Raw genomic sequence first — 17,243 nt, 5'->3', positions numbered from 1 at the left:
ACTGACCCTTTGGGTAGTCTCAGACAGGGAGGGAAAGGCCCAGAGGGGCAGCCTGCGTAGACATTGAGGTCTCCCAGAGGACCAGGAGGCACTTGGAAACCTCCCCATGTTTGAGTCAGGGCCCATGACCGCCGTGCTCTCGCACTTCCTGTCTTTCAGAGCCGTGGGCAAGACCTGCCTTCTCATCAGCTACACCACCAACGCCTTCCCCGGAGAGTACATCCCCACCGTGTGAGTTCCTGGGGAGGGGCGGGTGTTCGGAGGGTGGGGGAGACCCATCACCAAGTCGACTCTCCTTCCAGGCACTTCCTGTGGGCCAGGCCTTGTGTGGCACTTGGGGGTCAGTGGATCGGGTGATGCCAAAACCACGGTCTCCAGCTGGGTCTGGCAGAGCCACCAGTGATCCAGCTGGAAAGGCCCTGCCCTCTACTGCAGGCTGTGGAGGCAGAGCTGTCACTTGACATACTTGGGAGGAGTATGTAGGTGTCAGACTAGGGAGGGAGGGGTGGTTGAGGAGGCATCAGCCTTCGGTAGTCCCATCACTCCCAGGACAACTTCCCAACTCCCTAGCACGGCATTCAAGGCCTTTGTGGCCTCCTCCTCACCCTCCCTTCCAGCTTCATCACCCGTCACTTTGCCTCGCGTTCTGTCTGCCTGCGGCCCCTACTGTGCACCACACATTCCCCAGGCATCTCTACCTCAGGGCCTTTGCTCAAGCTGTGCCTCTGCCTGTAGTGCTTTCCCTTCCCACGTCCATGTGTCTAAAGCCTCCAGGCTCAGCTCCAGTGCCCCTTCCTCCAGGAAGCCTTTCTGATCTAGCCTGAAAGGGTCTCTCTCCCCAGAGCGACTTTATCTGATATCTCCTGTAACCGTGAGCCTGTGGAGGGCCAGGAGCCACATCCATTTCTTTTTGGGCCTACCCATTGTCTTAGCACAGTGTCTTATACACGGTATATTTTACACATCATCTTATATACAATGTGTGTGTTTTGAGTTGACTTGAATTGAACATCGTGGGAGAGACCCTAGGAGGACCAATCACAGCTACCGTCTATGGAAGGCCTGCTGTTTGCCAGGCCTGCACAAGAAGCTGCACTCGTGTGATCCCATTTGATCATGAGAGAAGGGTATTATTATACCTAGGATACCCATGGGGAAGCTGAGGTTCACAGCTGCTAAGAGGCTTGCCCCCCGGGGTCACCCAGGCCTGTCTGGATTCAGAGCCAAGGTCCATACAGAGCCTTTCTGGGGCCCTCATTTCTTGATCTTAATGGAGCCCCTTTCAGGAGCAGGGATGAATTCTTCTGGAAAGGAGGGGAAGAAGCAGATGGGAGAACAGTGCCTGAGCCAAGATAGCACTGACCCACCCTGTGACATCAGAGGATCAACCGCTACCCTCATCCCAACCCTAGACTCCACCCTCAGCCCAACAGCCCTGTGTCTTCTGACCCACAATTCTTCTGGAAAGGAGGGGAAGAAGCAGATGGGAGAACAGTGCCTGAGCCAAGATAGCACTGACCCACCCTGTGACATCAGAGGATCAACCACTACCCTCATCCCAACCCTAGACTCCACCCTCAGCCCAACAGCCCTGTGTCTTCTGACCCACTGCAGGTGGGCTGGGCTCCCTCTGCTGGTATCCGTACCTGGGACACTGAGCTCAGCTGCCTCAGACACCCTGGCTCAGGTGAGAGGAAGGCAGGCAGCCAGGAGAGGGCAGAGAAACCTAGGCAGGGAAGTTGGAAAGCAATTGCTGCCCCAGCTCGGCCCTGTTGCTAGTGAGCGCCTCTCTCTGCACCTGCCCTTCTATGAAAAATGGGAAGGAAGATTCCTGCCTGTTCACCATCAGTCATCAAATGTTTATCAGGCACTTCCAAGTGCCAAGAGAGAGCTGGCTCTGAACCTGAGCAGCAAGGAAGGTGTAAAATTGGACAAAGTGGCTCCTGCAGAAGGCCACTGTCACCAGGAGTGTGCTGTCACTGCCTGTGTCCCTGAGTCTCTGGATGCTGGCTTGAGACCCATCCTGCCTGGGTTGGGGGACCCACTTGCTGAAGGACCTTGGACCAATCACTTTCCTTTTCTGAAGCCTCAATTTCCCTTTCTATAAGAGGCGGGGGCTTGGCTGGGAGATCCCAAGCTCCTTGCCTGGGTGCCTCCCCTGTGTGGGGAGATGGAAAGCTGAGGCTGCTGAGGCCAGGCTAGGGCTAGTTGCTGCCAGCAACTTGGAGACCCCTGGTCCCTAGTGGCCCCTAGTGGACTTGGTTGTCCTGGACAACCTTGCAGAAGCTGACAGAATGGATCAGACAAGATCTTCCTTCCCAGGACTCTCTGAGGAGTTGGGTCAGAACATCCCACTGGGCTGGCTCCATGGGAGTGCTGCAGATGCCATTGCACAGAGCCCCTGCTTGGAAGGGTCCTGCCCCTGTTTTAATGCTCTGATGTCCCCATCTTGAAATGCTTAATAGTTTTGGAACAAAGGGCCCTGCGTTTTCATTTTGCACTGGGTCCCACCCTCCTTTGACTTCCAGCACAAAGTTGCTCGCCCTGGACAAGATCCCATGGGGCTCCTGCTACTGCCAAAGCCTGTGCTCCTGTGACAGGGAGGGTAAAATAAGTCGCAGTGGGACCCTGTCATTGGAGGTGGGGGAAGAGGGAGAGAGGGTGGGTTGCGAGATAAAGGTGGGAGAGCTTCTGGGGCTGGGGTAGTAGGTTTGCTGGGGGTAGGAGGCAGGCGCTGCAGGCACAAGATCAGATAAGCCTGAGAGCTGAGTTGGGCTTGCTGCCCGAGGTTGGCGGTTAACAGCTGAGGGGCCTTGGAGCGGACACCTCCTGAGTAGGGCGCGCTGTGCAGTGGTCCAGCTGGTCAGGTGCCCAGGCCATGAGGCTGCCCCCCTGATTGGCTCTTGCCATGCCCCCCATCCCATCAAAGATGTCAGCCTGCTCCATTTTATAGATGGGGTCATTGAGCCCCAGAAGGATGACGGGATTGATGGGATTTACTCACCCCTCCCTGTGGCTGTGGCATTTAGAGCCTGGTTATTTAACAGCACTACACTCTCCCAGAGTCTGGTTATTTATATCCTTGACCCAATACTGTAGCTGGTAGGGCCCTATGAGATCATTGCATCAACCCCCCTATGTCACAGATGGGGAGACCAGAGCCTGCTCTGAGGATGGTCCCATGCTGGATATTGGGGATACAAAGACATGGCAGGAAGCCCCTGCCCTTGGGTGCCTGTGACATAGGGGGTGCCCCCTTCCACCTCACCTCCTCATAACCATGCTCAAATGGAAGCCCAGGTGAGCTTTTAAAAGTGAAAGATAGGGTCACACCCTGGCCTAAATCCCTCCCGTGGCTCCCCTTCCCACTTAAAACCCACCTTCTATCCTGGCATTCAAAGCCCTGAACAACAGGCCCTCCCCCACTCCCAGCCTATCTACCACACACCCCCTTATCCACTCCACAGCCTCTCCCACTTCTGACACCCAGAACGTGCTCTCTGTCCCTGTGTTCAGTTCCCTGCTTAGATAGCTCTTCCTTGACCCCTGTCTAGAGCTGCCGCCTGCCTCTGCCCAGCCCTTTCCATCACGTGCTTGGCCTTCTTCATGGCCTGACTTCATCTGGCTTTATGTTGCTGCCGTCTTACTGCCACTCCCCTGCTGGGATGGGGGCACCCCAGGACAGGGCCCTGTCTGTCTAGTTCTCTGTTGTTGCACTTCTTTCTAGAACAGAACCCAGCATGTCATGACAGACACCCCCCTTGCCTTACCCCCCAGCAGGCAGGCAGGCAGGCAGGCAGGGCACACTTGACCTGCCCCAGGAAGGTATGCAGGGATCAGTTCTGTAAGGGAGAATACACACTGTTACTGTAGGGTGAACCGTCTGGTACTGATGTTTACCTTTGTGTGTGATCCTCCTGTCAGTGAACTGGCAAATCAAGCCTGGAATTCCCATAGACATCAGCCTCCACAGCTGGGTGTGCCAGGGCCCTGCCAAGCTTGCCTGCCTGTCCTCTCACAGTCCCTGTCCCCATCCTCCTGCCACTGGGCATGTTAGTCCCTCAGTGAACTGGGCTGGCTCAAGCCTCGGCCTTTGCTCATGTCCCCTCCTGCCCCACCAGTGACACCTCCCTGACGCCCCTCATTTTCTCCAGCTGCCTCCATCGCTCAGCAAGTACACAGAAAGAGCCTCCCTACTGGCCTTCCAGCTTCCCCTCTGACCCTCCCCTAAGACATCTCCACCCAACAGCCAAGAGGGGCCTTTTCTAAATGCAAATCTGATCTCATCACCCCCTGCCTGGTTAAGCCCCTCAGTGTTGGTTCCCATTGGCCTGAGGACAAAGACCTGAATCTTTATCGTGGTACACGCCTCTGCCTGACCTGGTCAGTTCCCCCCATCCCCAAGTCATCAGCCACACATGCCCTGTGGTCTCTGGGTCCCTTGAATGCACCATCCTTCCACCTTGGGAGTGGGCTTGAGTGGAGGTCAGGTGACACGTGGGTGCCGAGCCCCTTTTTACCTGCCCCGTTCCCCTCCTCCACTGCATTCTAGGGTCAGAGCTGGGCCTACATCAAAGGGCGGGTCTCAGAGCCCGACAGGTCCTGGGTAAGCATGCTGTCTCTGGCATGAAATGGCAGCGATGCTTACAACACAGGCTTTTCTGAATTGGGTAACAGGATCTAGCCCTTACTCTGCCACCAACTGGCTGGGAGATCTTGGGCAAGTCCTTTCCTGTCTGTGAGCCTCAGTTTCTTTATCTGGAAAATGGAGGTGAGAGCTGGCCACAGTGGTATGTAAGGTTCCTCTGGTCCTGGTTCCTGTGGGTCTCTTAAATAAAGGGGCACCCTGGGAGTTTTGTATCATTCACACGTCCTGACAGCTGTCCCTCTGGCTCCAGAAGCTGGTCCTCTGGGGAGGGGCATGGTGGGGGAGTGGGCAGCATTTAAGACCTAATGTACAAAGGCCCCAGCCCTCTGCTTGGCCCCAGAGTAGATACTCAGTGTGATTAAAGCTCTTTGCCCATCACCGTGACCCCTAAGATCCTGGGGGTGACCTGGGGGAGACAGATGCCTTTGGCTCAAGGAATCTTGGGATGCTTCTTGGCGCTAGAATTTCAGGCTGGACTTCAGAGGAGAAAGTGTCCCAGCATCCCAAGCTTGTCCCAAAGATGTGTTTTGTGGTTGAAGCAAAAACAACCCAGGCTCTTCTTTTCCCATCCTGCCCAGTTGTGCCTTCCTGAAATCCCATGGCAGTGTGGGTGGTGCCCAGAGTAGGCGCACAGCAGCACCTACTATGCACCGGACCCCGCACTGACCTCAGAGTGCACTGGGAGCAAGCCCGCTCAGTGCCTGCTGTTTGGGTGCTGAGTTCCTAGCTGGGGGTCAGGAAAGGCTTTCTGGAAGAGATGACATTGAGCTGGGGCTGGAGGGGTGAGTAAGAGTCAGCCTGGCAGTGGGGAGGAAGAGGAGGGAGGGAGGGAGGGAAGGGAGTGGGAAGTCAGAGGCCGGTGTTTGCAGGAACTTTCTAATGAGTAAGAGTCAGCCTGGCAGTGGGGAGGAAGAGGAGGGAGGGAGGGAGGGAGGGAAGGGAGTGGGAAGTCAGAGGCCGGTGTTTGCAGGAACTTTCTAGGCAGGATGGAGCGGGGCCATTTGAGGAACTGAGAGGTGACCAGGAACACTCTCCAGGGCTGAACAAGCACCGTGCATTAAAAATGTCAGGCTGGGGCCGGCCCGGTGGCGCACTGGAGAGTGCGCCGCTTGGGAAGTGTGGCGGTGCTCCCGCCCGAGGGTTCGGATCCCACATACAGACCGGTTCCCGCTCACTGGCTGAGCGAGGCGTGGGGGCAACACCGAGGTTTGCAATCCCATTGCCGGTCCGTTGCCGGTCCCTGGTCCGGTACGGGGGCAACACTGAGGGTTGCGATCCGTTGCCGGACACGGAAAAAGACAAAAGACAAAAAAAAAAAAAAAAAAAAAGTCAGGCTGGCCATTTGGGGGTGGGTGGGGATTCTTTCTCAGGGGAGGTGTCTTTGGAGTTACCCTGAAGCATAAGGACTTCTGCCGCCTGACTCTGAGCAGTGTTCTGTGAGGGCTTCATGGAGGAGGTGGCATCTGAAGGGTTTCAGTTCAGTTTGGTTTAATTCCGTTCCACCTGCATTCACTGGGTGCTAGGCCTGAGACTGTGGAGATGAGGCAGGCATGGGCCTGGCCCACACCGAGCCCACGGTCCTTGGAGGAGACAGAGAAGCTCTGCCTGCTCATGGTCAAGGTGAAGCAGTCGCCTGAGGATGGGAGCGATGAGCTCTTTCCAGGTGGGGACAGGGAAGTTTCCCTGCAGAGGAGGAATTGCCTGGGAAGGGTTTTTAGGCATGAATAGAAGGCAGGAGGGCAAAGGGGCTGGAAGGGAATTCCAGAGAAAGGCACAGAGGAGCAAAGGCGTGGAGGCGGGCAGCCTGGAGAACGTGGAGGGACACAGGCCAGGATGGGTGGGAATATCTGGACAAGCTGGGGTAGGGAAAGGCATTCTGGGCAGTGCACTCAGCAAGGGCATGCACAGGGAGGCGGGCAGTGTGAGCCTTGCTTGGGAAACGGTGTGGCTGGTATGCCCGGGAAGAGGAGGAGGAGAAGCCAGAGGAGCCTGGGGTCTCAGTGGACCAGGTCAGGAGACGAGGAGCAGGGCCCAAATGAGTGACCTCAATGAGAGGGGTGATCCCCAGCCCTCAGGGGCCGGCAGTGGGGGCGCCCCCGGAGGCACAGCTGTGGCATGGGGCAGGGAGTGCTGGTTGTGGAGTCAGACAGAGATGGCTGCTTCTCACAGAGTTTGGTCACTCACCGGCGGTGTGGCCTTAGGCATGTCCCTGCACCTCTCTGATCCCAGTTTTCTCTCCCACAGCATGAGGAACCAGCACCTTCCTCTTAGGGTCGTGTATAGTGAGAACTTGCTTTCTAAAGTCTCCCCTTCCCTGAGCTTGGAGCCCTGGAATTGGCCCTCCCAGAGTCCCCTGGACTGCTCCTTCCTTGATGTTTATCAGGCTCCTTGTCTGGTGTCTGACCTCCCACTGACTGTGAGGGGCAGGGACAGACTCGTGCTCCTCAGTGTCCCCAGCACTGGTATGGAGCCTGCTGTGCAGTAGGTGCCCAATACATAAGTCTGGAAGCTCGTGTGATTGTCCTAGAGGCCTCTGTGGTGCTGGCAGGGAGATTTTAGTGGTGGATGTTGTGCCTGTCTCCTAGGCATGTGTCTTTCCAGCGTGTGCCATGACACTTCCAAGGGCTTGTGACTGATGGCTTTCAGTGTGCACTTTGGGGCGGGCTGAAGGCCCCAGGAGCAGCCCTCTGCCAATGGGAGATGGGAGACTGTGGATAAAGACCCCAGCTTCCTGCCCCCTCTGGGGATGCCCTGAGCAGGGTCCATGCTGCCTCCCAGGTGGCCCAGCAGGACTAAGAACCAGTGGTCCACAGCAACGACAGCTCAGTAGCACGCCCTGTATCAGCTGCTGTCCCTTTCCTGACTCCTCACCACTCCCCTCCTGCAGCTTCCTGGGGTCACCTCCCAAATAAACCACTTGCACCACCTCCTTGTCTCAGGTTTTGCTTCTGGGGGGACCTAACCCAAGATGGTGTTGACCATTCATTCAACAAATATCAGGTGACGACCCTAGGTGTCCAGACTGCGAGCTGGGTAAAGTTCATTCTGATTAGGACTTGAAGGCAATCTCACACAGCCTCAAGCCACCACCTTTCTAAAGGACAATTAAAGGCAGAAAAATGATCAAGAGAAAATATTTTCCTCTTTTTACCTACTTGCACTAAAACATTTTAATATAATGAATCAGTAACGAAAAACAAAATTAGGAAAACCCAACTGTTTAGTGCTGTGTGACTTTGGGCCAGTCACAGCCCCTCTCTGGGCCTCAGCCTCTGAATGGAACGATGTGGGGTTGGACAGGAAGTCCCCGGGCTCTGGGGTCTGAGACTGACCCTGCCTTCTGTCTCGCCTGCTCCCCACAGGTTTGACAACTATTCGGCCAATGTGATGGTGGATAGCAAGCCCGTGAACCTGGGGCTGTGGGACACGGCCGGGCAGGAGGACTATGACCGCCTCCGGCCACTCTCCTACCCCCAAACGGTGTGCTGCCCCCACCCCGTCCTTGCCGTCCTGGCCTTTGCTCTCTCTGTTCCCTCTGCTTGGGATGCCCTTCCAGCCAGCTCTGACTCTCCCCCAAAGGCCCTGCTGAGGACTCTGCCTTGCTCCTCCCCAGGCTCCCCAGCCCTGCGTGGGTCCCCTGTTGTCACCCTGCCCCGTCCTCCCAGCCTCTGCCCATGGTGTCCCCTGGATCCCAGGGTGAGCAGGGAGACCCTGCGTGGGGGCCCAGTAGGCAGCCCAGGACGGTGAGCGCTGGAGGTGCTGGGGGAGGAGAGGAGAGGACCCTGCATGGGGGCCCAGTAGGCAGCCCAGGACGGTGAGCGCTGGAGGTGCTGGGGGAGGAGAGGAGAGGTTAGGGGGTGCCTGCCTGGCTCTAGGCCCCGGGGTCCTTGGCTCTCCCTCCAGGTGGGCAATGAGAGGGCTGGGCTGGAAAGCAGGTGGTAGAATAGTGCATGGTGGGGAGCATGGATTCTGGAATCCCAGATCCCCCCTTAGCAGGGGGCACCTCGGCAACCCCTTTAACCTGTGTAGGCCTCACCTGCCCCACCTGTAGGATGGGGCTAGCAGCAGCCCTTACTGCAGAGTCGTGTGAGGACTAACCCCTTAGAAGAGGCCCTGGCCTTGAGTGAGTGGTAGGAGAAGCGGGAAGGCAGCTCTGCTCTGCCCCGATCCTAAGCCCCCAACGTCCTCTGGGCTGTTCCACTCTCAGGGAGCCCCAGGCCCCACCCCTCAGAGGCTGCCAAGGTGCAGAAGGGGCGCGGGTGGGACACGTCTTCCTCACGGCTAACCACGCCTGTGCTGTCCCCAGGACGTCTTTCTCATCTGCTTCTCCCTTGTCAGCCCAGCGTCCTATGAGAATGTCCGTGCCAAGGTGAGCTCGACACAGCGGGCCTTGGGGGAAAGGGGCAGGTGACCCTGAGGGAGGAAGGGAGGGACTGCCAACTTGAGACCCTGGGCAGAGAGGGTCCTTGGTGCCAACCAGGACTGGTGGGGGTGAGACTCAGAGGGTGTCTTGGGGGCTGGGTTAGTTAGCTTTACTCCTTGCTTCCTGTGACCTTGTCCCCTCTCCTCCTGTGACCTTGTCCCCTCTCCTCCTGTAACTTTGTCTCCTTTCCTCCTGTACAATCTCATGCCACCTCTTATCTCCACACCACATCCTGTCTCTTTTCCTGCAACCACGTTCCCCTCTCCTTCCTGCATACCCCTGTGACCCCCATCCTCCTGCCCACCCTCCCTGTACAACCTCATGTCTCTTCTCGTATCCTCCGCCCACCTCTTATCTTCTCACAACTCGGGACCCTCTTCTCCCCACACTCTTATGCTCCCTCTGCTCCTTGCACAACCCCATGTCCCCTCTTGACCCACACAATCTCATGCTTCATCTTGTCCCTGCACAACCTCGTGCCCCACCCACCTGCTCAGTGGTTCCCTGAGGTGCGGCACCACTGCCCCAGCACACCCATCATCCTGGTGGGCACCAAGCTGGACCTGCGGGACGACAAGGACACGATCGAGAAGCTGAAGGAGAAGAAGCTGGCACCCATCACTTACCCGCAGGGCCTGGCACTGGCCAAGGAGATTGGTACGGAGCTGGGGCTCAGAGAGGGGGGCTGGATACAGGGGGAGCCCCGACTCAGCCTCATGGCGATTGTGAACATGGCTTCAGGGCCTGGCTCCACGGTTCAACCCCTGGCTGTGCTCTGCACCAGCTGCGTGACCTTGGGCGAACCACTTAGCCTCTCTGTGCCTGTGTTTCCTCATCAGTAAAGCGTGGCAATTGTGACAGCCTCTCCCTCATTAGGTGGCTGGAGAATTAAGTGAGTTAACACACATGAAGCGCCTGGAGAAGCGCCTGCATGTGGGAAGCACTCTGAGTTAGCGAGTAGTGGTAGGAGCAGCAGTAATAGTAGAATCTATAGACAGACATTGAAAATAAGGGGTGTTTTGCGCAGCGATGGAGTAGGTACGCTGTGGTTGCTTGGAGGACAGCAGCCAAGTCCATCTTGTGTTTTCTGGGAAGGCTTCCTGGAGGAGGTGCCCCTGCATTAGATTTGAAGGGTGACTCACCCTCCTTCCACCTCTTTCTTACCTCCCTTTCCCCATGCTCTGGTTTCTCAGCCAAACTCTTCTTTTCCTCCAGAATACTGGGCCAGAGAAGTGAAGTGACTTCTCAAGGTCACACAGCTAGTAGGTGGCCGAACCGGGATTTGAAAGAAAGACAGCACAGTGCTGGCTCAGTGCGGGGTGTGGGGGGCAGTGGGGGGTCCCTCCCAGTGGCTCAGGGTTGCCTGCACCAGGGAGGTGATGATTATGGTCTGGCCTCTCCCGTGGTGTCTGGGCCTGCTGGCTCTGTACCTGTTCCTTGTCAGGCACCAACCTGCCTGTAGCCCGGGAATAGGGGCATTTGCCCAAGAACCAGGGACCACCAGCTGGGTTTGGCCACTATGAGTTGTGCCTGCTGCCTCTCCACAGGGTCCCCAGGCCAAGATTTAGCCCCGCACCCCCTCCCTGCCTCAGCTCACACTCTTCCTCCTGCCGGAACTGGGAGGGGACTTGCATCTCTTCACAGGAAGAGAAACCACAGCCACCACCTCCCTCCATCCCGTGACTAGCCCAGTGACATGGCCATCTTCCCCAGGGGCCTCAACTGCTGCTTAAACCCTGGGTCCCCTGCCCCGTCCTGTGGCTCAGCTCCTGCCCGCTGGTCCTGCCTTCTCTTCCATCTGACCAGCCTGACCCCCTGGACTCCTTCTGTCTGGGACAGTGGCTCTCCAGCCTGTGCCCTTGCTGTTGACAGTCCCTTCCCTTTTCGAGCATGTGCTTTGGGGTCACGTGGAGGATCCTGGAAGCCTGGATTCTGGTCCTGGCTCTGGCACAGATTGGCTGTGTGACCTTCGGTTAGTGGCTCTCCCTCTCTGGGCCTCAGTCCCCCCATCTGCAGCTGGCCTGAAGGATCCCCAAAGGCCCTTTTTCCTCTATAAGGAGGTGACAGAGGAGGAAACTGAGGCTCAGGGAGGAGAAATCACTGGCTTAAAGCCACCCAGCCAGGATGTGGCAGATCCCAGATTTGAACCCAGGTGCCCAGCTCCCTCGGTCACGAAGATCAGGGCCATCTGTCACCCCCTGGCCTGCCCCCATGCATTCTCTGCAGCCCCCTGGTCCTGCCTTACCTGACCAGTCATCATGTGTCAATGTGTCCTGGATAGATGGGAGAGACTGAGGCCTGGAGAGGGGACACTGGCCAAAGTCCCAGAGGGGTCAGAGGCAGAGCTGAAGCAAGCTCGGGCCCCCAGCTCAGGCCCCTTGTTCTGGACACCACTGAGCCAAGATAGGCGAGTGGGCAGGCGGGAGCCTGGCAGAGGCAGGAGGTGGGTGTGGAAGAAGTGGGCACTGGCGGTGGACCCTGACAGGGAGACAGTGGCCAAGTGCCCACTGACACCAAGTGCCTCGTGACACCATCTAAGCACAGAAGGTCATGGTGATGAGACTCCCGGGCCCAGTTCTGGGTGGTCCGTTCTTGCCAGCTGAGCCCTGGGACCACTGCCCATGATCCCTGGTGGCTGTACACCCCCCAGGTGGAGGGGAAACATCAGCGTGTGACTTTGCACAAGTGACATCCTTTCTGAATCTCAGTTTCCTCATCCCTGCCCCCGCCTTTCTCCCCAGCCCCGGGCCTCGGTGGGCTTTCCCTTCCCGGGCTGCCCTTCCAGCAATCCTGACTCCCCTCTTCCCAGCTGCGTGCCTTTGGGCCCATGGCTTCCCCTCTCTGGGCCTGTTTCATCGTTTGTGAAGTGGGGAGTCAAAGTATTTCTTCATGGCACTGTGGGAAGCACCCAGCGTGTGCCTGGCAGGTGCTGACCTGTGGCAGTCCCCTTCCTCTGCCCACAGAAGAGCGAGCGGGCTTCAGTTGGGGTGCAAAGTTCCCCTCCCCTCCCTCTCCTTCCTCTTGGCTCTGAAATAGGCCTTCAGGCCGTGGCAGTCCCCTTCCTCTGCCCACAGAAGAGCGAGCGGGCTTCAGTGGGGGTGCAAAGTTCCCCTCCCCTCCCTCTCCTTCCTCTTGGCTCTGAAATAGGCCTTCAGGCCCGCAGGCCTCTTGGCAAAGGGGTTTTGTGGTTCCTCACTTCAGGGAAACTGTTCGGGTTGTAGTAGACAGGGGAAGTCATACAGGCTTCCTCCAGGAGGTCGTGGAACTCTGTCCCCGGGAGTGGGGACTCAGTCTGCCTTTCTTGCTGTCTGCCCTGGCTCCAGCCTGAGTGGTCATGTGGGAGAGGACCAGTCCTCTTGTAGGGGGAGAAGGGGCTCTCCAATTCCCATTCCCCTCATGAGGCCCTGGCTGCCCCCAGGTGGAGGGGACATGTTCAGAGTGTGACTTTGGACAAGTCACATATCCTCTATGAGCCTCAGTTTCCTTGTCTGTAAAATGGGGATGATGCTAGGTAATGGTCAGATGCTGTTTAGACGGTCTTGGAGCCATGAATGCCACAGGCCTCCTGAGGGTTATCTGCACCCCCGGGAGAAGCCTAGAGGCTATTTTCTAGAAGGAGTGAGGCGCTGAGAGAGTCAGTCACTGCAGCTTGAGCCCTTTCCTTCCTGGGAAAGTATCAAAATTCCTGCCTGCTTTCCACCAACAAAGGGCTGATGGGTCCAAGAGGGACACAGACCTTTCCCACTGAATTCAAGCTCCCTATTTCAGACACGAGGAAACTGAGGCACAGTGACACAGCTCCCAGGTGGCCCCACTGGGGCTGGAACCTGGACTGCCGACCCCACAGCCTGGTGTTTGGCTGTGTGGCTTGGAAGAGGCCTTTGCTCAGAGCCCTCCCCTGACTTAGGCCTCTGCTCTCCTGCTCCCCACCCCCCACCAGACTCAGTGAAATACCTGGAGTGCTCGGCCCTCACCCAGAGAGGCCTGAAAACCGTCTTTGACGAGGCCATCCGGGCCGTCCTGTGCCCTCAGCCCACGCGGCCACAGAAGCGTCCCTGCAGCATCCTCTAGGGTAAGAGCCCCTTCCCCACAGCCCCACCCCCNGGAGCCATGAATGCCACAGGCCTCCTGAGGGTTATCTGCACCCCCGGGAGAAGCCTAGAGGCTATTTTCTAGAAGGAGTGAGGCGCTGAGAGAGTCAGTCACTGCAGCTTGAGCCCTTTCCTTCCTGGGAAAGTATCAAAATTCCTGCCTGCCTTCCACCAACAAAGGGCTGAGGGGTCCAAGAGGGACACAGACCTTTCCCACTGAATTCAAGCTCCCTATTTCAGACATGAGGAAACTGAGGCACAGTGACACAGCTCCCAGGTGGCCCCACTGGGGCTGGAACCTGGACTGCCAACCCCACAGCCTGGTGTTTGGCTGTGTGGCTTGAAAGAGGCCTTTGCTCAGAGCCCTCCCCTGACTTAGGCCTCTGCTCTCCTGCTCCCCACCCCCCACCAGACTCAGTGAAATACCTGGAGTGCTCGGCCCTCACCCAGAGAGGCCTGAAAACCGTCTTTGACGAGGCCATCCGGGCCGTCCTGTGCCCTCAGCCCACGCGGCCACAGAAGCGTCCCTGCAGCATCCTCTAGGGTAAGAGCCCCTTCCCCACAGCCCCACCCCCTACCCCCAGCACGCTCTAGCTGGGAGGGGGGCTGCTGAGCAGTGACCCTAGGTTCACTGATAGTGGCATATGGTCTAGGACAGAAGGGGGGTAGGTATCGAAGTAGCCTCAGTTTCCCCAGCCATTTCGTCATTTGCCCGAGCCAGTCCTGCTCTGCGGAGCACATTTCTCAGAAGGAAGGCCAAAGGGATCAGAAAATGCCCAGTAACCTGAGCCAGGGCATGGAGTGTCACTGAGCTCCCATGCTGCCCATTCCTGTTGGAGGTGGCAGGAAGGATGAGATGGAAAAGACACCCCAGCCCCTGCACCCCAGGAGAGCCTAGTTGAGCTAGAGAGACCTGACATCCACATACACGGGTGGAGGTGGGACACAGTGAACTATCAGACCCCTGGCGCAGAAGAGGGCAAGGTGGGAGTGGGCTGGAGGCAGCCTGCAAGGCTTCCAGGAGGGGTGGGACAGGAAGGACCGAGAGGACTTGGTGCGGTAGGAGGAGCAGGGAGGGCAGTCCTGGTGGGAGGGCAAACCTTAAGCAAAGGCTAGAGATTGGAACGAGCCGTGAGCCAGGAAAGCTGTGAGCTATAGATTCTGCTTGTCCCCAAATTCTCACCCCCTGCCTGTCTTCCTTCCAGGTTGCACCCCAGCCCTCCCACCTGGATGGTTCTGACCCTCCAGTGTCCCCACCCCAAACCCAATGGCATCCCAGTTGGCCATGCTGTCCCCTCCCTGTGGCATTTCTTAGTAGATGGCTGCAGAACTTGGTTGATTATCTTCTCAGTGTTGGGGGCCCCCTGGGGCCGGGAGGGTATGAATTTGCATCCCAATCCTTACAGGCTCCTGCCTTCCCAGGGGCTGGAGGGGAACCCCAGGACTCAGCGCCAGCTGCCGCACGTGGCAGCATCCACTATTTACCACAGTCCCACCCAATGCCGGGCTCCCTCTGGAAACTCTGGGCCAGATGGTTGCCGGCCACCATTTGTACACCTGAAGGGATGGGACCCTTACTCCCTCCTGAGGCAGTCTGCTCCAGTACTGATGGTCCTGCTTGTCTGAAAGTTCTCCTTCTACTGAGCTAAAATGAGTGTCTCAGAACTTTGCTCCTCTGGTCTTAATTCTCCTTTTTGGGGACAACATAAAACAAATCAAACTCTCTAAGTCTCTGTGTGTATCTGCCCAGCCAATCAAAAGTCTGGGTTCTCTGACCCTGGCCATCTCTCAAGACTCTCTGCTCAAGTTGCAGGATCCTGAGTTTCATTTAACTGTGAGAGCTTTAAAACCTTCATACGCTGCCAGTCAGGACTTCTGCTATTGCAAGTAGAAAACCCAATTCAACCTGCTTAAGCAGAAAATAAATTTATTGATTCAAGTTTGGAACTATCATGGCTTCAGGTGCAGCTTGATCAAGGGGACTCAACTGATGTCATCAGAGCTTGTTTTCCTGTATCTCTTGGCTCTGCCTTCTGCTGGCTGGTTCATTCTCAGGCAGGTGGCTCTTAGGGCTTCATCCTTCCAGGTTCAGTCCAAAAGAACAAATCTGTCCTCAGCAAAGTTCTAATTAAAGTTTACCCTGATTGGACCAGCTTAGGTCCCAGGCCCTGCTTCAACCAATCATATTCCTCAGAGGGATGCTGTGCTCTGATTGGTCAGGCCTGAACTACATGCCGCGCTAGAGCAAGGAGTGGAGGCAACCCCAGCAAAGCCATTTGTACTAGTGTGGAAGGCTTGGTTCTTAAATGGAGACTGAGAGTCTGGCTGGAGTTTGGGAATTTGGGTGTCTGTCCAGCAATCAGAAACCCTCAACCTCCACTATTGGAGATCCTGCGAAAGTGTCTGTCCCAACAGTAAAGGAAACAATGCAGGTCTCAGCAGGCACAACACAAGGGTGAGTTTCTTTAAAAGAGAGATGGCGTTGTTGTGAGGATTTATGTTCATACCTAAAGCACAACAGTGCCTGGCATAGTCAGTCCCACCTTAGTGTTTGCTAATTTGTGGGTAAATGGCAAGCTTTCCACTCCTGCAGACAGTTACTCTTCTCTACCTAAACTTTTCATTCATTCATCCAACACATACTGATTGACCACCTCCCCTGTGCCAGGCGCTGTTCTAGGTTTGGGGGATCCAATAATGCACAAGAGTCCCTGCCCTCAGGGGACCGACACTCTACAGAGGCAAAGAGAGATAAGAGCCAAACCTGATAACCCAAAAGTCCCTCAAATCCCAGCCAATGAAATGCTTTGGGTTTACTTTTTCTGCTTTCCTAGAGCTCCTGGCCACCCCCCTTGCCTCCATAAGGCCCCAAGTTCTGAGGCAGGACCCCCTCAGCCCACTTGCCTCTTGGGAGCCCCCTCCCACCTTGAAAGGGACTGGGTGTGGTGCGGAAACCCCTTTGCTTTTCTTAGTTTCAGTTCACACACAATCATTATATTTTTAAAGTTACTTCTCTGACACAAAAAGAAAACATTACCCCCCCCTCCCCACAGCACAACACAGACATGGGTGGGTAGACCCCAAACTCTAATAATTTTGGTTTAAAATCCCTGAGGCACACCCCTCCAGTTGGTCAGAGTCTGCAGGAGTCTCTTTCTTTTTAAAGAAAGAAATTATTTTAAAATCCCACAGCACAACACAGACATGGGTGGGTAGACCCCAAACTCTAATAATTTTGGTTTAAAATCCCTGAGGCACACCTCTCCAGTTGGTCAGAGTCTGCAGGAGTCTCTTTCTTTTTAAAGAAAGAAATTATTTTAAAATGTACTTTTGTTTAATATTTTAAAATTTTAAAATATTTTAAATTTAAAATATTTTAAAATTTTACACAAACTGTATTTAAACAACCAGACGCTAGACTTGAAGGGGAAAGTATCCGGGATGCATTTCTATTTCCTTTCTGCTGTTGAAGAGTCACTGAGCCCCACGCAAGGGCAGATTCGCCCTATGTGTGACAGCCTGGTAAAAAAAGGTGGATTGTGAAATTGTCCCTGGCTTTCCAGTTCTGTGAAAACCATTCCCATTCTGCAGTGGATCAGTGTATTAAGAGTGTTGCTACATTGTTGTTGAAACTCGGAGAGCAAAATAAAGTCCCGAAATATAAACATAAGAGCTAAACGAGCATTCGACTGTTGGAGAAAAAAAGTCTCCGCACAGAATCAGTATTTTCCCCCATCCCATGTCCACTGGATGTCAATCCAGACTTAGCACTGGCCATTTAGTTAGACAGACAGACAAAGACATACACCAGTGTGCCTACGACAATGACTCGATGTCCAATAAAATAGTGTGTGCCAGGGCTGGCCGGTCAGCTCACTTGGGAGAGCGTGGTGCTGACAACACCAAGGTCAAGGGTTCAGATCCCATACTGGCCAGCCGCCAAAACACAACAAACAAACCAACACTCGGGCCAGGGAGGGAACAGCCACGTCCTCTGCCCAGGCCGCCGCGGAATCCCACCCTCGCGGGCGCCCTCTAGTGGACGGGCGACACATCCCCGCGCTGCGCGGCGACGGCGGCG

General features: G+C 56.1%; 1 protein-coding gene and 1 long non-coding RNA gene across 2 annotated transcripts in view; both read left to right on the top strand.

Moving 5' to 3' along the window:
- RAC2 (ras-related C3 botulinum toxin substrate 2 (rho family, small GTP binding protein Rac2)) overlaps nt 1-13,144 on the top strand; it is a 16,031-nt gene extending 2,887 nt beyond the window's left edge. Inside the window, exons 2-6 of the mRNA XM_008590991.1 lie at nt 160-231; nt 8,011-8,128; nt 8,955-9,017; nt 9,569-9,728; nt 13,012-13,144. Coding sequence (XP_008589213.1) covers nt 160-231; nt 8,011-8,128; nt 8,955-9,017; nt 9,569-9,728; nt 13,012-13,142 — 544 coding nt within the window. The 3' untranslated portion in view covers nt 13,143-13,144. The remainder of the gene's footprint in view (nt 1-159; nt 232-8,010; nt 8,129-8,954; nt 9,018-9,568; nt 9,729-13,011) is intronic.
- A 440-nt stretch (nt 13,145-13,584) lies between these two features.
- Nucleotides 13,585-15,343, top strand: LOC103606390. Its single transcript, XR_551884.1, has 2 exons — nt 13,585-13,706; nt 14,368-15,343. It is a non-coding gene; the product is annotated as an uncharacterized LOC103606390 (long non-coding RNA).
- Nucleotides 15,344-17,243: the final 1,900 nt, after the last annotated feature.

This window comes from Galeopterus variegatus, unplaced genomic scaffold (genome assembly GCF_000696425.1).
Source record: "Galeopterus variegatus unplaced genomic scaffold, G_variegatus-3.0.2 Scaffold6546, whole genome shotgun sequence".
Lineage (NCBI taxonomy): Eukaryota > Metazoa > Chordata > Mammalia > Dermoptera > Cynocephalidae > Galeopterus > Galeopterus variegatus.
The sequence above is the reverse complement of the archived record's forward strand: the minus strand, read 5'-3'. Positions and strand labels throughout refer to the sequence as shown.